Genomic DNA, 21216 nt, shown 5'->3' with positions numbered 1-21216 from the left:
TCGGTCAAAATGCAACACCAGTGGCCTCCTCCCTCCGAGTCGAGGTGTCATCACTCTTCCGAACCGGCCGATGCTGAGCACTTCCTCGCACGATTCCCACCCCCTGGCCCCTTCTCGTAGCTTTTGTGGACCCGATGGCATGCGAACGGAAGTTTGACTGGTTTGCTCTTCACATGCTTGATACCAATGACGAGACAATTATCTAGTATGAATGCCAATCGATGCCCTACCATCATGCTACTCGTCTTCGAGCTCTCAAGTCCCTTCAGCATGAGCAGGCGATTGTACCGTATTGGGTAGTCAGTTATTATTGTCTGAATTACCTCGCTCGACGACTTCGTTCTGTTTCGATATCTAGATATCACTAGATACCCCACCCCAATAACGAACATTCAGAATGCCCTCTCTCGGCGAGAAGCCAAAGACGGCCATTGTCGTCGGTGCGGGCGCCGGCGGCGTAGCTCTCGCAGCTCGTCTTGCGAAAGCAGGCTTCTCCGTCACAGTCCTCGAAAAGAACTCCTTCACGGGCGGTCGCTGCTCGCTGATGCACCACGAAGGCCACCGCTTCGACCAAGGACCCTCTCTTTTCCTCCTCCCGCAGCTCTTCCACGAGACGTTCCGCGACTTGGGCACTACCCTCTCAGACGCGGGCGTCGACCTGCTGCGCTGCGAAACCAATTACAACATATGGTTCCACGACGGCGAGCTCTTCAAGCACACGTCCGACCTCGCCGCCATGAAGACCCAGATCGAGCGCTGGGAGGGCAAGGACGGCTTCGAGCGGTATCTGCAGTGGCTCAAGGAGGCCCACGTCCACTACGAGGTTTCCGTCAGGGATGTGCTTCACAAGAACTTCACCAAGCTGATACACCTTGCAAGACCGAGCTTCGTGAGGCACGTCGTCAACCTGCACCCGCTCGAGAGCATTTGGAGCAGAGCGAGTAGATATTTCTGGTCGGAGCGCTTGAGGAGGGTGTTCACGTTCGCCGTCATGTACATGGGAATGTCGCCCTTTGATGCGCCGGCAACGTACTCTCTGCTGCAGTACACCGAGTTCGCCGAGGGCATTTGGTACCCGCGCGGCGGATTCCACTCCGTGGTCGCCGCGCTGGTCCGCATCGGCGAGCGGCTAGGCGTGAATTACCGCCTGAACACGCCCGTGTCCCGCGTCCTGACAGACGGCCAAAAGGCGACGGGTGTTGTCCTCGAATCAGGAGAATCACTGACCGCCGACGTCGTGGTCGTCAATGCCGACCTGGTCTACGCCTACGGCAACCTCCTCCCCCAGACGCCGACCATTTCCAACTACAGCAAGTCCCTCCAGAAGAGAGAGGCAAGCTGCAGCTCCATCTCCTTCTACTGGTGCCTGGACCGCAAGGTCCCCGAGCTGTCCACCCACAATATCTTCCTCGCGGAGGAGTACCGGGAGTCGTTTGACGCAATCTTCAAGCACCACTCCCTCCCCGACGAGCCGAGCTTCTACGTCAACGTCCCCAGCCGCGTCGACCCCTCGGCAGCCCCCGAGGGCAAAGACACCGTCATCGTCCTCGTGCCCGTCGGCCACCTGTCGCAGTCCAAGAACGGCGGGGACGACGGCGGCGCCGACGGCCTGCCGACGGAACAAAAGGACTGGGACGCCATCGTCGCCCGCGCCCGCGCCGCCATCCTCCCCATCATCAGCGCCCGCACGGGATGCGCGCCCCTGCAGGACATGATCACGCACGAGATCGTCAACACGCCGCTGACTTGGGAGGACAAGTTCAACCTCGACAAGGGCGCCATCCTGGGCCTGACGCACGGCTTCTTCAACGTCCTCGCCTTCCGCCCGCGGACGCGCGCCGAGGGCCTCGACAACGCCTACTTCGTCGGCGCGAGCACGCACCCCGGAACCGGCGTGCCGATCGTCATGGCCGGGGCCAAGATCACGGCCGAGCAGATCCTCGACGATCGCGGCCTGGAAGTGCCGTGGGCCAGGGGGTTTGGCGGCATGTTGCAGCCGCAGAAGGAGTCGCCGCAGAACGGCAAGCTGGACAAGGTGCGGTACGGGTTCCACTTCGGCTCGGAGGAGGTCGCCGTCTTGCTTATCGTGTTCTTCCTGTCCGTTTCTTACCTGTATCTCTGGCCGACGGTCCAGAGCCTCGTGTGCTAAAGGTCTGGCGTTGGTGAGCGCTGGATTTAAAATTATTGAATGATGATGAATGGGGGTATAGAATCGTCTGAATTTGAGCAATTGGAATCATTTTGAGCGGGATAACCTGTCAGTAATTAAATCGTACCCTTTATCCTTGAGCCATTGAGTGTGAATTAAGTCTAGGGGTGAGGGAGCATGTACCGTTCGCAACTTCAAGTAGTAAACGACGGCCTGTTTTTTGTTCCGTTCCGTCCAGGTATAAGAACACTCTGTCATATGTGCTGTGAATAACCCCTGGAATAAACAACCTGTAAGCAATTCCGTAGATATACGGAGGAGCCTCCCAAAAGTTTCGACCAGGCCTCCAGGTAGCTATGGGCCCGGATTAACACATCTACATCTATGGACTTCTGCTTATTAGAATCAGCAAGGGTCAGTCGCTAAACATTTATTTTTCAGGGACTGAACATGCCTGAAGTGAATTTTTTATAAGGAGTTAATCCGAGACTAGTGTATGCTAGGTATTGATAAGGTTGGCGAGGTGATTCTATACCTCGCCCTGGTCAAAAGTTTTGGGAGGCACCTCCGTAGTATGTCTTCGATTTGAAGAGTGCGCCAACGTAAGCCTCACACCACGACTTCCACTTACTACATACCTCATATTCACGGCACTGGCAAAGGTAGAAAAGAACCTTTAAAATGTACCTGAATTTGGCGTTTATCTCATAAAACAGCAGGTATGTTAAAGGGGGGGGGGGGGGGGGGAAACCGCAAGTCATCCATCGCCAGGTCGATTGCAGCTTACTACTGACTTGGACCGCAAAGGAACAAGGTTGATATCGCCCCCAGAACACAGCACAGCTTGACGCGAACAACGACCTCAGCGAGCGTAATTGAGACAAGATCTACAGAGTTCGTCCGGTCTTCCAACTCCTTAACAGGGGACCAAGATAACAAGATTCGCAGACCGGAAAGTCTCGTCTATCAATGTAATCCAAAAAAAAAAAAAAAAAAGAGTCGTATCCAACATTTTACTCACACAAACCGCCATCTCTCTTTTTACAATTTAGCCTTGGGCTCATCCTTCTCAACATCATCCTCCTCCTGCTTCAATCTCACAACGCCCTAAACCACACACGTTAGCAATGCTCCAGCAGCCCCGATCTTCCTTATTATGCTCCGCTGCATGCAAGCAAAGGGGTAACTCACCTCCTGAACGCAGGTAGCCAGAAGCGTCCCGTCCGCCCCGAAAATCTTTTGCAGCACAACTCCCCTTCCGTCTCCGCTCCACGGGCTCTCCATCTCCGTGAAAAGCCACTCGTCCGCCATCACTCTCCTCGGCTCATGGAAGTAAATCGAGTGATCCAGGGAAACCATCATGCCCAGATGCGGCCTCGTCTTCCAATACTCCACCCCGCCTTCAGTGTTTCCCTCAAACTCGTTGAGCCGCTCAACCTGCTCCTTCAGGTCCGGCGGCAGCTCGTCAAACTCCTCCGGTTTGAACGGGAACCTCCACAACTTGTGAATCCGTCCGACGGTGCCGATAAAGTAGCTGTCAGACATGTACGCCAAAGCATTCAAATGCGCCTGGTGGCCTCCGCTCACGCTGATCTTCCCCCTGGCCCGAACCCAGTTCCTCGACTTCAGCTGATGCGGCTCCGCGTCCTTCCCGCCGACCAGCGAAATCCGGTACGTCTGGAAAGGCGAATGCGTAGACCACTCCGGCTCACCCTTCCAGTCATTCGGCGGGGGCCTCACGCCCTCCGGCAGCGGCGCGGCGTGCCGCACTTGCTTTTCACCACCGCTCCCCTCCTTCACAAACGACACAGTCGTCGTGAAAATACATCGCCCCCGCTGACGAGCCTGTACGGTTCTCGTCGCGAACGACCGCCCATCACGCACACGTTCGACATGGAACAAAATTGGAATCTCGGAGGAGCCGGCGAGTAAGAAATAGCAGTGGCACGAGTGCACGAAGAAGTCATTTGGTACAGTCTTTTGTGCGGAAGCGAGACACTGCGCGATCACAGCGCCGCCGAAGATGCCACGGGCGCCCGGGGGATGCCATGGTTGGCGAGTGTTGGTGAAGATGTCCTGGAAAGTATTAGCTCAGCCCATCTACTTGATATTCTTGTGGTCTCGATCCCAGGCATAACGGATAAGTGACGTTTTGAGCAGGATCGTGGGAAGGGGGCAGCCCGAGTACTCACCGGGCCCAGTACTCCCAGTTCCGTCACTTCCAATACGTTCTCGATCGGGCTCTTATTAGGGTCCTCCGGCGGAGGCCGCATAATGGTTGATCTGCCAGCCGCCATTATGTCTTCTTTGTGGTTTGTGCTCTAGATATCTCTGAAGGCCGGTCGTTATGGAGAATTGAGTCTTCTACGTTGACCCAACACAGATCTAAAACGTCGCGTCTTGGCGTTTTTTTTTTTTTTTTTGTCTCAAACACAAGCCTCTATAACTCACGCCCGAGTCCCAACGGATGAGGCGAAGCGACACAATGTCAATTTGATGAACAATGATGGATGAGATGATGGGGGAGGGGTCTATGAAAGCTGTAGGTCCCACGAGTCCGGGTCAGAGTACCAGGGGCTTTCGTCGTGCAGGTGGCCCCTAGTTAAGTAACATTGATGAAGGACGAGGGTAACGTTTTGGGAAACTGCCGAGGTCCAAAGTGGAGTAACGCTGGCACCGGTGCCGGTAAGGCAAGGTACCCGTATTACTGGCTCCAAGTACGTACTCTGGGGCCGGGATTCGGCCAGAGGTAAATATTGAATGTTGACTATTCACCGTGCACGAGCCCTTACCGACGGCATCACAAGCTTCTTGGCAGTTGTACGTATGTAATCGGCCAGTCCATACCATAGTAATAAGAATAATGTAGTCGCAGAGTCTGTTGCTTGTACTCGGAAGCACATGGGATAGCATGGATATACTACACTGGGTGCATCTGTCTGAACAGCATCTACACACAAAAGCAAGCTCTGCGAGTGCGTAGGCTCCAGAGAGATATTGTTGCCAGTTATGAGCCATTACTGTCTTCAGCATACTATCGAACAGCTTTGGAGCAACCTGGTTCACCAGCTCTCAGAGACGGTCCACCGAGTGCCCCTTGATCCATCCAACAGCTGCAGCTTTCGAACTATCTGTTTCTGAACTATCTGCTTTAAAATACGCTTCGTGGTGCAACTCTATTCCTCTACCTCCTCCACAAAGTCTTCATAGATGGGTTCCAAGCCATCCCATGTGTGAGGGTCTCCTTCAGGTCCTCCCTTTTCTCTCTGCTCCCAGTACTTGCCATTAAACTTCCAGTACTGCACGCCCGTAATTTCACACGTCGTCTTCTCGAACCAAGCCGATTTGAACTCGGTGCCCTTTGCCTCGCGGTGCCTTCTTCGAGCACGTTGTGCCTCCTCGAGACGGTTCTTTTCGACGGCCGCAAAATCGTATTCGCCATCCTCCATGGCGCGCTGATCTGGACGCAGACGCGAGTCGGTAGGTGCGATCCATGGTCGGAGTTTGTCATCGATGTGGTTGAAGGTGAGAACGAAGGGTGTGAGGTTGAAGGGAATATTGGGCGGACGAGGGTTGGCTTGCCAGATGAGGAACGCCCGGTTCGGGTCGGAGATGCTGCCTTTGTGGACAGACGCGGAATCGCCAGGGTCCTCAATCGTGGCTTCATATCCAGGCGTGAGTCTTGCATACAGCTTCGAGTTCCATCTACCACCCATGCTATACCGCACCCTGCCGTCGGTGTCAAGAACCTTGCCTGAGACCTTGTACGCGCTCGACGCTTTCCATCCACGCGGCTGGAAATCCATCTGACACACTTCACCCGTTGTCCAGTTCTTGACTTCCATAGGTCCGTAGTTGTCCACCGTAGGGTTGCCAGTAATGATGCCAATGACGGACGACGTAACCTTCTTCCAGGTGTAGAGTTCCTCCTTGCCCCCTGCCGTGGGTCTGAGCTTCAGAAACCACGTGCCGAGATGGTTAACGTCGAAGGACTTTCCTAGGAACCTGGACTTGACAGCCGATTCACCCCAATAAGTCCACCTGGGAGACTCGGCCCAGAGAGCACCAATAGGCGGGTGATGGCTGACCTGTTCAATGAACAAGCGGTAGTTTTTATCAGGTCGGACGTACTCAAACGTCTCTCCAAGTAGCGGGTTGAAGGGCTTGGCGACACGTCCGATAGTGGAAGCATACTCACTGGCAGCAAAGGCAGCCACGTAAATGAGACGCTCAATCGAATCCGAACGTTCTGCGGCCTGGTCCAAAAGATCGACGTATTCCATGTCCTCGCCAGCACGGTACAGGAGTGATGTGGGCTCATTAAAGGACACGGGCAGAGTCATCTTGGTCATGTCCTTTCCAATCATTGATTTGAGAATTCCCTGCCAAGTGTTAGCCCATCGTCTTCAGTGCACAATGTTTCGAGATATCTAAGAAACTCACCCAAAGTGAAATCTTGGGGCGGTTATCCGCATCCATCTTGAGCCTGGTTCTGACACCATTCTCATAGCCCTTGAACGAACTGCTAATGTCTGTGCTACCAGAGACGACAAGCTGCTGCTGCGTTTCCTCCTGGGGAGATGAAGTAGCCTCAGCGGGTGGCAGCTCGGTAACCTCAACTTCCCCGGCATCCACCGCGTCAAAGAACTCATCCTCATCTTCCGACTCAGAATCCGAAAGGGCAATTTGGTCAAGTGCCGTCTTCTTCCTGGAAAGGCTCCTCTGCGGTGACTTGGGCGGCATCTCAATATCGTCGTCGGTTCCCACAGCCGCCTCGACGGTCGCGGTCCCGTCGATTTGTTCTGCTTCCTTCTGATTGGTACCGACTTGTGATTCGCTCATGACCTCACGAAGCGCACGCTTGGCAGCCTTGCGCTTCTGCTCGGCCTGGTCAACACGCTCCTCTAGGATCTCTTGCTCCTTCGCAACCTTGGCCATGCTCTCTTCCCACATGCGACGCATGTCAGTCTCGCGGTCCAGCCGGTACTGCCAGTAGGCATCACGGTCCTTGGAAATTCGCATGAGATCTCCGACCAGGCCTGTCAAACTTCTGATAGCAGCGTCGTACGTTGCGAGAGCTTGTGCTACTTTGGGATCGGAGACGGTGGTGTTGGGGTTCTTGGAGGCTTCAGACAGCATGGCAGCGTTGACTGCGGAGATGGTATCAAGCTGGAGCTTGGCTGACTGTGCGGTAATGTTAAAGGCATCCTTGTTGACTGCAGGCTCCTCGCGGCTGCTGGCATCTTCAAAGTCGTCATCGTCATCATCTGGGTCATGATGGCCATTCCCAGCAGCTCTTGACATGCCGGCGTCCGTAGCAGCGTCGGCAAAATCATCGTCGTTGCTAGCAATGGTGCTTGCGCCGGCAAAATCGCTCTTTGGTACAGACATCTTGGTGTGCGATTGCGTTCGCGGTATATGCACACTACTACTCCTTGTATCAGCCACGCTGGCGCTCTCACTCGCGGCCTCGTTGATGGAGAGCTCTGGCGACTTTCCAGCTTGCTCGGCCTTTGCCTGTCTCAGGAGCTCAGCACCGCGTTGCCGTTGGCGCTCTTCCTCCTTGGCCTGGTCCTTTGTCCATTGAATTGAGTTGTTCAGAGCCCAAAACCAGCGCTTAGCTTCGACTTCATGGTTCGCCTTCAAAGTGTACTTGACAGAGGATTTGCCGATGATCTCAAACTTGGTCTTCTCGTCGGCACTCATATGCAACTTGGCAATACGAGTATTGATGGCACCACGACAGGCAGAGCCAGCGTCATCTTGGTGTTTGTAGTAGCTCAGGACGCCGTCCTCGAGCACGAACCATCGAAGCTGATATCCCTTACGGTAGTTGGTCCACTTCTTCAAGTATCCCTTCATCTCCCTAGCCTCTCTTCCTGCCACCGGGTCTCCGGAGGAGGCAGCCCCGACTCCCTGCGACGCCGCCTGGCCGAGGACGGCCTTCTCCTGGATGCCTCTTTGAGCCGCGACGGCGGCAGGCGATCGCTTCAGCATTTGCTTTGTATGATCATCTTTTGTAACGTCCTGAGGCAGCTTTCCCTTCCGATCTCTGCGGAAAGGGTCTGCACCATGGAGCAGGAGCACTTGGATCAGCTGCGTGTTCTTCTTCCGCGCAGCCTCATGAAGCAGGGTGCCGCCAGCCTGGACGGTGGTAGGGTCGGTCGCAAATTCGGTACTATTAATGTCGAGGACCTGTTTGAGGCGGGGCTCTTCAAGGACGGTCTCAAGGGCCTTGTAATCGTTCTGTGTAATCAGAGTCTGGATCTGCCGGACCTTGTTCTCGGCGAACAATGAGCGCGAAAGCTGCAGCTGTTGAAAGATGTCGGGGTTGCGGGCAACGTCAATGGGTAGCTGGCCCTTGAAGTTGGCGATTGCATCGTTGATGTCCTTCTGCTCAAGCAGCAGCTTGACCACCTGGCTTCGGCCCTGCGTCGCAGCAATGTGCAGCGGGGTATTGCCATCTTTATCTCTTGCGTTGACGTCGAGGATGCCTGCACCATCAGACAGCACGTACTCGACGACCTGGAACTCTGCGCATTGGATCGCGAGGTGCAGCACCGTGGTGTCGTCGAGGCCGGGGCCGCTCAGTGTGCTGATGGAGGATATGCTTGTTCGAGGGCCGCCCTCGGCAGTGTCCCGTATGACCTTGGAAATGGAGGCAGTGTCGCCGCTCCGCAGAGCCTCGACGATGCGAAACTTGCGAACAGACTGTTCGAGAGAGACGCCCTTTTCGCTTCCGACGTTGCTCATTTTGGAAGTCAAACCGGCAGGCGGACTGTTGTGTGAGGGGACGCGGCCCATGGAGGGGGAAGTTGTAGAAAGGCGGGAGGCGGAGACGCCCCGAACGGCGTTTTGGGCCATGGATATGTTTGTTTGGGATGTCGCTGGGAGGGTGGGCGACGTCAGCGGCGCACCGTCGTCCGAGTTGGAAGGATCTTCGTCGCCGCGGGAGTGGTTTCTTCGGAGGAGGGAGAGGGCAGCAGCGGATTTTGACCGCTTGTGGGTGCTGGCAAGTCAGGAAAGTGTCAGCTACCTGTTCCCAATCTGCCAAGGTCGGGTCGGCACAGCGAAGGTTGCTGTAGTGCTGCAGGACGCGTGGAAGGTATGCAAGTAATGGGAGAAGCTGTCTCACGGTGCGCGAGCCAGTGACCCATGGAATGCATACCAGCCTTGATGCAGAGTTGTGTTTAAAACAAAAAAAGAGTGCAAAGAAAACTTACCTATCTCCAGTATCCGACATTTTGCAGAGAAGCCAGCGGCGGTAGCAGCAGCAACAGCAAGTGACAGCAACGGAGAAACCAAGCTTCACAAGGACAGCAGAAGCAGCGGGCCAGCAGGTGGGTTCCCCACTCTGGTCGTAAGATAGTGTGAGTTTATATGTACGTATGTAATGGAATGGAGCACCAGGTGAACAAGGAATCACAGTTTATGCTTGGTGCAATGATTGGGTACTCGGACCTGCTGGCAGGACAGGGGGTAAAGGGAGGGGAGATGGGGGGAAAGTCAAGGTGAGACGTGCTTCGGTCGGCGACAACAAGGTAAACGGATCAAGGCGGGCTGCGATAAGGGGGAGGGGGAGAGGGGGGCGGCGGAAAGCTTGAGGAAGCTGAACTGGAACAGGAGGATGATGATGATTTAGTGAAAACGAAGGGCACCTTGCTTCGTTGAGAACGAGGGGGAGGAAAAGGCGAGAAAGAGAAAGAAGGAAGGAAATGATTGCAGTTTGTTGTTGTCGCCGGGTATTTCCAAAGTTGCAAAAAATGAAATAAAATAAAATACAAAAAGAGCGAAACCGAAAATGGAGGCAATGAAATCACGCTGAATATGTCCATGTCCCCCTCCTCCCCTCCCCTCCCCTTCCTCCTCAGCCCCCCTCTATGCCACATCTAACACGCTGAACATAATGCTTCAAGGTAACCTAAGAGCGGATATCTCGACGCTATTTTACATAGCCCCGTCCAAATCGGGCCATGGAGAGGATACCGGGAACAACGCCTACCCGTACCTTTTCTTCATTTTATTAGCTGTCAGCGTCGCCCCTCTTCTTCCTCCTTCCTTGCAGCAATCCAGAAATGCAGAAATGACGTTCTTGGGTGTGGGTGGGGTGACGAAACCACGGCTCCGACCTCTTTTCCAGCCAATGACATGCCCTACTCCATCTTTCGATTCATCGCGTGCAGCTTTCTGTACATCACCTCAAGGTACCTGCTAATCCTACGTCGTAGGCCGTCGCGTACGTAGTATATGAATAATTACACTGTCGAATAGCCGCACACAATGGTGCCTGTGGCGTACATTGTTCGAGCCACATCTTATGTTTCTCATGCTCCCAAGATAGGCCTAGCCGCTCCTGTTTGTCCGATTTTGGATCGGATGCATCGGTCATCTTCTTCCTATTAGAGCTGAACAGCATTGCACATCCGATATTATACGGAATACTTAAATCCACGGAATGGTCACATATGCACCGTTCCTCATCGAATTGCATGCGCTGGGGCCGACGTATTGCATCGTATTGATACGAATCAGTTTCCTATTTATGAACCTAGATATCCATGAGAATAATGCCCCGTCCGTGAGACTCCAAGAACGAAGCTCCTTTTCCATATTCAAAATGAAATAAAATAAAATACATGGAAAATGTTGGCCATGAAACCAACTTCTTCCCATGTCAGATCCTGCAATACAAATATTAAAAATTCTTAATTATGTTACAAAAGAAAGGCCGCAGCAACGGCTGCCAAGCCCGCGGCCCCGAAGGCGCCCAGCTTGCCCGCACCTGCCTGCACAGGCTTGCTCGGCACCGGAGTACCGGCCGAGGTAGGCTTGCCGGGGCTACCGGTGCCTGCGAGGGTGGATGTGGAGTTAGACTTGCCGCCCATGGGAACGGCGACTGTCAAGGTCGTCTTGACGGTGGTTCTAGTGTCCTGGACACCTCCGTTGTTGACACAGTTAGTGCCGGTGCACTTCTCGCCGCCAGGGCCAACAGGCGTCGCGGTCGGCTTGGGAGGGTTGGCACCGCCGCCTGAAGCCTGGTTGCCACCCTTGCCAGTCTGCTTGGGAGCATCACCACCCTGGCCACCCTGGCCACCCTGGCCACCTTGGCTTCCCTGACCTCCCTGACCGCCTGATCCACCAGTCGTCTTAGGGACATCACCGTTGTTCTTGGGTGGGTTGGGAACTTCGCCAGAGGGCTTATTACCGCTAGGCGTGGTGGCAGTAACTGGGCAAACGGTGGTGTACCACGGCACGACCTTGGTGGTGACCTGGCCAACTGGGCAGTATACCACAGTGGGGGCGCACGAGGTGATTGTGTAAGTCTTTGTCTTGTAGACAACGCTGGTGGTCCACTGAGGAGGAGCAGTGGTCGTGGGCTTGGCAGTAGCAGAAGACACTGCGGTAACAGGGCAAACAGTGGTGTACAACGCAATCGTTGAGGTTACAACCTGACCCTTGGTGCAAGGAACGTCAGGCTTGCAGGAGGTGATGGTATAGACCTTGCTGGTGAACACGGTGCTAGTTGTCCATTCTTGAGAAGCAGCGAGAGTGTTCTGGGCGGCAACAGTAACAGAGCCAGTAGCAGTTGGCTTACCAGATCCTGAAGCAGAATTGCCATCAGCATTGTTGTCAGAACCAACAGGAGTAGGCAGCCCAATGATATAGGGATTGGTTGCAGAATCAGAATCAGAGCCAGAGCCAGAGCCAGAGCCACTAGTAGCGAGGGCAGTAGCAGAGGCAGACCCAGAACCAGAGCCTGATCCTGATCCACTAGTGGCAGAAGCAACAGTAGAGTTAGAGCCAGAGCCGGAACCAGATCCAGATCCAGAAGACGAGTTGCCATCAGTATGGTCATTGTCAGAACCAACAGGGGTGGGAAGGGGAACAAAATCAGTGTTGGTGCTGTTTGAAAAGTTGAAACCAGAGCTGCTGGTAGCGGAAGCAGTAGCAGAGGCAGAGTTGACTCCAGAGCCTGAGCCTGAGCCTGAGCCTGAGCCTGAGCCACTTGTAGCAGAAGCAACAGTGGAGTTGAGGCCTGAGCCAGATCCGGATGTTGAGTTGCCATCAGCATGGTTGTCAGAATCTACAGGAGTGGGGAGGGGAATAAAATCAGCGTCCGTACCACTTGCAGAGGTAGAGTTAGAGCCTGGATGAGTAGCAGAGGCGGAGGCAGATACTGAGCCAGTGGCAGACGCAAAAGCAGCATCGGAAACGGAGCCGGAGACAGTTGCAGAGGCGGCAGCATCAGAGCCGACAGGAGTAGGCAGCCCAATGATATCGGTACCAGAAGCAGAGGCGGAGGCAGATGCAAAGTCGGTAGCCGAGGCAGTAGCTGAGGCAGCAGCATCGGAGCCAGACGCGGTAGCAGAAGCAGCAGCAGAGACACCGACGTCAGAGCCAGAAGCAGTAGCAGAGGCAGCAGCGTCGGAGCCGGAGGCAGTTGCAGAAGCAGTAGCAGAGGCACTGACGTCAGAGCCAGAAGCAGTAGCAGAGACACCGGCATCGGAGCCAACAGGGGTAGGCAGCCCAATAACGTCAGAGCCAGAAGCAGAGGCGGAGGCAGATGCGAAGTCGGTAGCGGAGGCGGCAACATCAGAACCCGAGGCAGTAGCAGAAGCAGCAGCAGAGACACCGGTATCAGAGCCGGAGGCAGTTGCAGAGGCAGCAACATCAGAGCCAGAAGCGCTGGCGGAGGCACTAGCATCGGAGCCGGAGGCAGATGCAAAGTCGGTAGCGGATGCAGCAGCATCAGAGCCAGAGGCAGTTGCAGAAGCAGCAGCAGAGACACCGGCATCAGAACCCGAGGCAGTAGCGGAGGCAGTAGCAGAGACACCAGCATCAGAGCCGGAGGCAGTAGCGGAGGCACCGACGTCAGAGCCAGAAGCAGTAGCAGAGACACCGGCATCAGAGCCAACGGGAGTAGGCAGCCCAATAACGTCAGAGCCAGAAGCAGAAGCGGAGGCAGATGCGAAGTCGGTAGCGGAGGCAGCAACATCAGAGCCAGAGGCGGTAGCGGAGACACCAGCATCAGAACCCAAGGAAGTAGCAGAAGGAGCAGCAGAGACACCGACGTCAGAGCCAGAAGCAGATGCAAAGTCGGTAGCAGATACAGCAGCATCAGAGCCAGAGGCAGTAGCAGAAGCAGTAGCAGAGACACCGACGTCAGAGCCAGAGGCGGTAGCGGAGGCTGACGCAATGTCGGTTGCAGAAGCAACAGCACCAGAGCCAGAAGCAGAGGCAGAGACAGAGTCATCAGAAGCAGAGGCGGAGGCAGCTACGGAGATACCAGCGTCGGAGGCGGAGGCGGTTGCAGAGGCGGCGGCATCAGAACCAGATGCAGTAGCAGAGGCGATAGCGTCGGAACCGGAGGCTGACGCAATGTCGGTCGCAGAAGCAATAGCATCGGAGCCAGATGCAGAGGCAGAAACAGAATCATCCGAAGCAGATGCGGAGGCAGCGGCAGATGCAGAGACAGTATCGTCATTAGAGGAGGCAGTTGCGGAAGCAACAGCATCGGAGCCAGAGGCAGAAGCAGAAACAGTATCGTCGTTCGAAGCAGAGGCCGTTGCAGAGGCCACCACATCAGAGATTGAGGCAGATGCGGAAACGGAGTCATCAGAGGCTGAGGCGGTAGCAGAGGCGACAGCGTCAGAACCAGATGCAATGTCAGTTGCAGAAGCAATAGTATCAGCGCTGGAGGCCGCAGCAGAGACAGCGACATCAGAGGCAGAGGCAGAGGCAGAGGCAGAGACAACGTCGTCGTTTGAAGCAGAGGCGGATGCTGCAACAGAGACACCAGCGTCGGAGGCTGAGGCGGTAGCAGAGGCGATAGCATCAGAGCCGGAAGCAGAGGCAGAGACGGTGTCATCGTTTGAAGCAGAAGCCGAAGCCGAAGTAGTTGCAGAGGCAACGGCGTCCGAAACGGAGCCAGAGACAGTGTCGTCGTTTGAAGCAGAGGCAGTTGCAGAAGCAACAGCATCAGAGCCGGAAGCAGAGACAGAAACGGTATCGTCATCAGAACCAGAAGCAGAGGCAACGGCGGTGGCGGAAGCAACGACGTCGGAACCAGAAGCAGAGGCAGAGACAGTGTCGTCGTTTGAAGCAGAAGCAGAGGCAACGGCGGTAGCGGAAGCAACAGCATCAGAACCAGAGGCAGAGACAGAGACAGAGTCATCATAGGCAGAGGCAGATGCAGCTACAGAGACACCAGCGTCGGAGGCTGAGGCGGTAGCAGAGGCGACAGCATCAGAACCAGAAGCAGAGGCAGAGACGGCGTCGTCGTTTGAAGCAGAAGCCGAAGCCGAAGCAGTTGCAGAGGCAACGGCGTCCGAAACGGAGCCAGAGACAGATGCGGTATCGTCAGAGGCAGAAGATGAGGCAGCTGCAGCCGCAGAGGCGATAGTGGCAGACGCAGAGACGGAATAGTCGTTGTCATCGTCGTTGTAAGCAGAAGCAGAAGCAGAGACCGAGGCAGCTGCAGAGGCAGAAGCAGCGCCAGAGACCGACACTGAAGCCGGGGCGGAAGTCGAGGCGGAGATGAACGCGCTTGAGGAAGAACGAGGAATAGGATTGCATCCGTACTTCAGGGCATCAGCAATAGCGGCGTGGAAAGCCTGACCCTCGATTTGGTTCATGGAGCCGCGCGTAGCGTCCCAGATGGAGATACCGCCAAAGTGACGCTTGTTCTTGACCTTGCAGATCAAATCCTTGATGGTCGAGGGAGGGACATAACCGCTCCAGCCAGCGTCTCTGCTAGCGAGAACACCGATGTAGAGCTTGGCATCCTTGCTCTTGGAAGTCTCGGAGATAACGCGTTCCCAGTCATCGTAGTTGGGGGTGTCAGACACCTGGCAACCGGGGTTGTTGTAGAACTGGATGAAGAGCGCGTCGAACTTGGCGTTGTAGATGAGCTCCTTAAGCTGAAACCAATCCTTTGAGGTTGGGCATTGGGGGGCGACGCTGATGTAGTACTTGTTACCGCAGCTTCGAAGTTGCTCAACCATCTTGATCCAAGGCTTCTGGTTGGCTATAGTGTTGTCAGTATAAACTTGGTCAGCGGAATGCACGGTTGGGGGTTAACATACGGTACTTGAACTCGAGGTCGAAGTCGAAACCATCGACGGCAACGTGCTCAGTAGGGCTGATATCGAAGGGACGGGGACCACGCCAGTTCTTGTCGTACGGACCGAAAGTCTTGTCCAACAAGGTGGCAAAGTCCTTACCGGCCTTCTCGCTGTCGATGTCGTAGCTGCATGGTCCGTTCTGTGGGCAGTAGCCGCCGATTGCCAGAAGGACCTTGATGCCCTTAGCCTGGCAGTGCTTGATGTCCTTCTTGATATAGTCGCAGTTCATGATGAGCTTGGTGTTCTCGCCGGTCTTGGGGTTCTTGTAGAACACCTCGCCACCGCAATGGCCGGCGAAGTTGGTTCCAGGATAGCCGCCACCGTTCTTCGGACTGTAAGTGACGAAGGACACAGTGACGGAGGTGACGCCGGGAGAGTCACAGTAGTCTGCCAGCCTATCGTCGGGCTGGCCATACTGTCCCCAGTAGAGGTTGAGTCCTCCAACAGCGGCAGAGGTGGTAGTGGTCGTCGAGGGCGTGCGATAAGTGGCCAAGGCTGGAGCCACAGCTACGGCCGCAGCCAGCAAGGACTTCTTGAAGAGCATTTTCTTCCCGTGGATGATATTAAGGTATTAAGGAGTGATAATATCCGTAAAACGTTCGGGTAGCAACGATGGTAAGGCGGCCGAAGCCTTCTGGAAAGAGTGTGTTGATGATCTGAGATCAACGAAAGGACGCAAACAAAATGTCTGCACAGGCGGAGGGCACGCCGTCGTCTCTGGCTTTCTTGACAGGGTAGAGAAGGGTGTGAAGAAGCAAGGGGAAAAGAGCACAAGGCAGAGGGCGAAAGCCCCGTTCATAAATACAGCCTGCTGTCATCGCCAGACAGCAACGAAGACGCAGTGACTAACTTCATCGGGAGACGGTCGTCGGGATATTGCCTAGAGGCGGCATCGGATCGCGTGTGTGAACCATGCTTGGAGGCGCAGGAGACAATATCCCCTCCCCCTGTTCGCAAGAAAACTCGGGAGAGCAGAACAGCACGAGAAACGTTGGAGCCATTGGCGCCCCAAAGCGGCGTAGGTGGGAAAAGTGACGATGCGTGTTAGTGGGTGGGTGCATAGGCCGACGGTGTGATGGTGAGCGGAGTCTAGAGAAGTTCACTGCTAGGTGACGACGGTGGGTGGATGTTGGCAAGCCTACACAACCACTTCTCAGTGCCAAAAAGGGCAAGCGCCTCATCCATAGGCACACCTCAAGCGGCGGTCCAGGCGGGCGGCGGACCACTGAAGTGGTCCCTCTCTGGCGGTGCGGAAAATAAGGCCGGGCTGTTAGCGGGAAGAGAAAGAGGATTAGCGCCGCTCAAGCGACAACCAGAATAGGGGTCATCGGAAGCCTCCTACTGGCTGTGTCCCCTGACTAGGGTGATTAGCCAACTGGCTGTCAGCGGCACCAGTGCACCACCACACCGGGTTCCTGGTCAACCTTTGACAACTTTTTATGGCCGCCGTTCCGTGAGTTGCTTAGCTGTATTTTTCGTTTCTTGAAACCCACCTCAGTTGGTGAAGAGATAGGGATGAGGAAACGTTAGGTGAGAGGGGGTAACAACCGACGACAGCGGACCTTTTCTGCCGCAGTGTAAGTAAACGAACGTCCCCTACTCTGTTGGCGTGTGGCTGCCCGCTTCTGTTATTGCTCGGGCCATTATGGAGGCTGAGGTCCCTTCCACACAGCTGCCTGCTGAAGGTTGAATTCATTTCAACGGCCGACCTAAAGAGTGGATGAACAGAGGAATTCAGACTGGGGAAATGGGGATTACGAATCCAGATGGCCAGAAAAGCGGACAAACGATAGTAAGATATGAGACATCTAGAAGGCATTGGCATTCTTCAACGGGAGCATCTAGTGAGTGGCTTCCCGGCCATTGTGAATCATACCAAAATTGGATACACATGGCCGGAGAGACGTAATGTAGGACTAGGCCTTTTCTTTTCCCTCCTTATCCCCTTCAACATATTGCTTCAAACCCAATGACAAGGTAACCGGTCTCGCCGTCCAGCCATCTCGTTAGACCAGTCCAAAGTGCCTCGGCATCCCGGACGGTGATGAGGGGGTAAATTGGGCGACAACGTACGGACGGACATATGATCCGGCCCCTCGGGACAACTTTCACCTAAGCATCTTTTCTTGCTCAAGTCGCTCTCGCTCACTAGTGTCTGTCGCACGTCACGTCAACGTACACACTTCTAGCCATGACACCAGGCGCCAAGGCACCGGTTCAGGACCGCCATACGCGTCATTCAGCTGGCCTTACCTCTTTCTCACCCAGCTGAAAGAGTGCAAGAGTGAGGCCCATTGCAACTATTGCCATGCTAAATGAGTTACCGCCGCTCTGGCCACGAGGCTTCAGCCTGTCAGGGGGGGAGACCCGAAAAGCTGAATGACAGCGGCTGCCGGCACTCGTGTCTGTTCTCAATTTCCAGTCCATCGGACCCTTCGTTCCAGCAGTGGCCCGGGTGATCCAAAGCTGGACCATTGGATTTTTACCGTAGTTCCATACTACGGCCGTTTTTCACGCACGCCTTTCATGAAGCTCCACGTTTTTAGCAGCGAAGGATGCACTCCTTGCTGTGTATATGTCGATTCTTAAATCCGGCCCTAGTATCCCGTGCAAGGGGGCAACCAACACATTGTCACTGCGGCATTTCAATCAAACTCATGGATGCTCATTCTCATCGTCCAACTTTCATATCCGTGAACTCTCTTAGGATCTACTGATACAGAAATGTGCGCCTCATGTACTGTACTGCCATTTCCCCCAAATAAAGTAAGAATGAGAGAGTGTAAGTGAAAATAAACAAGCCATCTCTACCCAAGTCGTCCTAAAAAGGCAAGAGGCACGACAACAGGGTCCACTTGCTGCCCCGCCAAAAAGAGAGGAAAAAAAAAACGCCTCATTGTAACCCCTGAGCGAGAGGATGGGGGCTGTTTCCTCTCCTCATTCAACTACATCTATTTTCATCAGTATGACCGCACTCCACACAACGCCTCTTGGTGGAAATGAACATTTCTCAAAAGATATCTTAGACTAAGCAGCAACCCCAAAAGACCGGCAATTCAAGCTCGAGTCAGCCCCGCCTCGGGTTTTAGCAGATCAGCCGAACACCATATAGTCTGCAAACCAACACTCTTGGCAATTTGATCTGACCCCCTTCGGCGGACACAGGTCTAGAACTTCACACTCGCTATGAGGGGTCAAGCTTCTAGCCTCAGTAGATTTCTATCAGAACATGGAGACATCGACTTCCAGTTTTATTTCATCTTTTATCGTTACTAAATTTCACGGCTGTTCAGTTTACTCGCGTGGGATGTTTTCCTCACGTCTTGAACGCCGAGTACAAATATGAAAAAGCAGCCAGCAATGGCCCAAAACCCCCCCAACACCACGCTTTTACCCAAATACACACAAAAGAAATATTCAGGAATATCGTACACTTCCACACCCTTCACTCACGCCCACTGCATCCCCTCGTCCTTGTCAGCTTGATGCTGATCCGCCATCCTCTCCTCCTCCGCCCCAATCATCCCAATATCCTTCCACCTGAGCGGGTTCGCCTGCCATCCCCACTCGATCCTAAAATCCACCCCGCGCGCGTCGAGATACCACGCCACGATGCACTCGATAGAGCACGGCGCCGGTCGTGGACACTCATTCGCAAGCGGGCCGCTCGGCATGTCTTCGCAACCCGAGAAGTCTCGCAACGCCGGTCGGTCCGGGTTCGACGCCATGTCGACAATCTGCGCGAAGCGTTCGTACATGTACAACCAGTGCTGCATGGCTGCGGCGGTGCCGTAGGCGATTTGGTCCGTCGGGCCTGTCATCCCTTTTGTTAGCCTCTCAAGTGAAATGAACCCTCAAAAGGGGAAATCTGAGGAGGAGTGAAAGAAAAAAAAAAAAAAACTCACCAACACCAACGCTTCCCCTCATCCTCGCACAGTAGAAATAATGTTCTCCCTTCGGATGCGGCAATACAAGCGTGTTGCCCAGCTCCTCCAAGCTCTTAAACTCGGGTCTCGCCGAGAACGATGTGTCAGGCCTGATCCGAAGCACAGTATCGTGCGTGAACCCGTTCGTGATAGTCCAGGCCCACCACTTCTCCGCAGCCAGCGAGATTGTTCTCAGCTGGCAATTCAGCCTCCGCAGCCGATCCCCGCACGGCGCCAACATGGCCATCATCCCGCCGGGATACTCCACCTCCGCCTCGGCGACGGGGACGACGTCCACAGACTTCAGGTGCTGGCCGTAGCAGTTTCTCAGTTCCGCCTGGATCGACTCCGGGGTGCGCTTGTGCACGTCAATGTCCGCGTTCTCGTAAAGAATGTACGCGAAGACGTCGATCCTCGAGAAGGAAGGATGATCCGCAATCAGTTGCTCCATGTGCGACTTGCAAGTGACGTGGTTGGTGCGGTACAAGCCCGCGACGATGACGGCGAGGCTGCGGTCTTTCTCGCGGACGTTGGGCGGGACGTAGAGGTCACACACGCCGGCGAGGGTGAGCTGTCCGTCGTCGGAGAGCTCAAGTTGGCCGGGCGTCTTTTTGAGGACCCGCTTCGACGACGTCGGCGCGCTCTCCACGTCGCGAGCCTTGGCGCCGCGTGAGTTCTTGCACGCCGGCTCTAGATCGCTGTGCCACAACCTCACCCAGGTGTTCTTCAGCGTGGCATTGATGACGATGCGGATGTGGCCTTTGTGCTTCTCAACGCTGACGGTACGACCACCGGGGTGTCGGTCGCCGGTTCCCGTCCACCATAGCGGGCGAGCAACGCCAGTGCCGTCGTCGTGTGAGAGGACAAGGTCGCCGTCGGGCTGCAAGGTGAGAGAGTATCGCCCGTTTGGCGAGGTGAAGATTGGGCTTCCGATAGAGAGCAGAACGTTGTCCTCATCGGGCGACAGAACGGCGGTCATCAACTCTTGTTCCGCGTCGCTACCAATCTCTGCCGGTGGTGAAGATGCCGGGCTGGGCTTCAGTTCAGGTGCCGAGCTAGGCGTTGGTCGAGGAGTTTTGCCCATATGAAGCCCTGAAGTAGCGATATGCCATCTAGGTTGCAATACCAGGGCCGCCGACGCGAGGAACAATATCAACGCGCCAATGATGAACCTCGACCGGCGTGAAGAGCCGGCGGCGCGGATACGGGACCATTGGGATTGATTCACTATCATTGCATCGGTGTTAGTCGGACCCATGGTCTAACGCGGTGCCTCTCTCTCTCTCTCTAGTTGTCTAACAGTCTTCCTCCTCAGATCTCACGGACGAAGAAGTGAGAAAAGAAAAATTTTGATCCAGGAGGCACGAAAGAACCCTCAGACCGGACACAAAACTGAGGGAAACAACAAACAACAACAATAATAAAAGGCAAATGGGACTGACTTGTGAGAACAGACTCGAGTGGTTCTCTCAACAGAAGCAGGAGGCCGAGCAAACACCCCCGGCTATATCAGATGACGCACGAATAGTCAGCTTGAGCTCTGACCTCTCCTTCTCCTGTCTTCACCACCTAGAACAGCCCCTTCAGAATTGCCTGGACGAAGATGGTGGGCAGCAGCAAAAAAAATAGACTTGATGCCGTGTTGCGACGACTCGTAAGCTTCTAATCCCGGAGCAACCGACAACGTCAGGGTTGGGCCACGCAGTATCCCTCTCGGCGCCTCTAAGGTTTGCAGCGCGTAAAAGGTTTCGTTAACGATCAGTCGGCTCGACGCCCACCTCAGGTCGATTTCTGACTGGGTTATCCCTGGGCATGTACTGGTATAAGGTTAAGTCGGGTTCGAAACAACTGGTCACCAAGATGAGATGGAGAACCCCAATTCTGAGACGGCAACAGGGCAAGCTTTAGTGTTCAGAAGGTCTTGGCGGTCGGGCTCCTCCGGCAAGTGTCGTTTCTATAGGTCTAAAGAAAGGTTTGAAAAAAAAAAAAAAAAAAAAAGACACAAAGAGTGTGTACT

General features: G+C 54.8%; 5 protein-coding genes across 5 annotated transcripts; 1 reads left to right on the top strand and 4 right to left on the bottom strand.

The window, feature by feature from the left end:
• Positions 1–397: 397 nt before the first annotated feature.
• On the top strand, positions 398–2149 carry CTRU02_207352 (phytoene dehydrogenase; the record flags this gene model as incomplete). Its single annotated transcript, XM_036719257.1, has 1 exon — positions 398–2149. One exon carries the CDS (start codon positions 398–400, stop codon positions 2147–2149), a length of 1752 nt encoding a protein of 583 aa, XP_036588964.1.
• A 1041-nt stretch (positions 2150–3190) lies between these two features.
• CTRU02_207351 (Acyl-coenzyme A thioesterase 8) lies at positions 3191–4446 on the bottom strand (the record flags this gene model as incomplete). Its single annotated transcript, XM_036719258.1, has 3 exons — positions 3191–3256; positions 3341–4225; positions 4342–4446. The coding sequence occupies 3 exons, from the start codon at positions 4444–4446 to the stop codon at positions 3191–3193; spliced, it is 1056 nt and encodes a 351-aa protein (XP_036588965.1).
• An 879-nt stretch (positions 4447–5325) lies between these two features.
• CTRU02_207350 (oxysterol binding protein) lies at positions 5326–9392 on the bottom strand (the record flags this gene model as incomplete). Its single annotated transcript, XM_036719259.1, has 3 exons — positions 5326–6531; positions 6593–9158; positions 9373–9392. 3 exons carry the CDS (start codon positions 9390–9392, stop codon positions 5326–5328), a joined length of 3792 nt encoding a protein of 1263 aa, XP_036588966.1.
• Positions 9393–10863: 1471 nt separating this feature from the next.
• On the bottom strand, positions 10864–15817 carry CTRU02_207349 (endochitinase; the record flags this gene model as incomplete). Its single annotated transcript, XM_070204871.1, has 2 exons — positions 10864–15176; positions 15235–15817. The coding sequence occupies 2 exons, from the start codon at positions 15815–15817 to the stop codon at positions 10864–10866; spliced, it is 4896 nt and encodes a 1631-aa protein (XP_070061404.1).
• A 2905-nt stretch (positions 15818–18722) lies between these two features.
• CTRU02_207348 (uncharacterized protein) lies at positions 18723–20457 on the bottom strand (the record flags this gene model as incomplete). The annotated part of the gene is made up of 2 exons (XM_036719262.1): positions 18723–19087; positions 19179–20457. The coding sequence occupies 2 exons, from the start codon at positions 20455–20457 to the stop codon at positions 18723–18725; spliced, it is 1644 nt and encodes a 547-aa protein (XP_036588969.1).
• Positions 20458–21216: the final 759 nt, after the last annotated feature.

This window comes from Colletotrichum truncatum, assembly GCF_014235925.2.
Source record: "Colletotrichum truncatum strain CMES1059 chromosome Unknown Contig_0004, whole genome shotgun sequence".
In the NCBI taxonomy this organism is placed as follows: Eukaryota; Fungi; Ascomycota; class Sordariomycetes; order Glomerellales; family Glomerellaceae; genus Colletotrichum; species Colletotrichum truncatum.
Note: the sequence above shows the minus strand (reverse complement) of the source record. Positions and strands in the feature narration are given on the sequence as shown.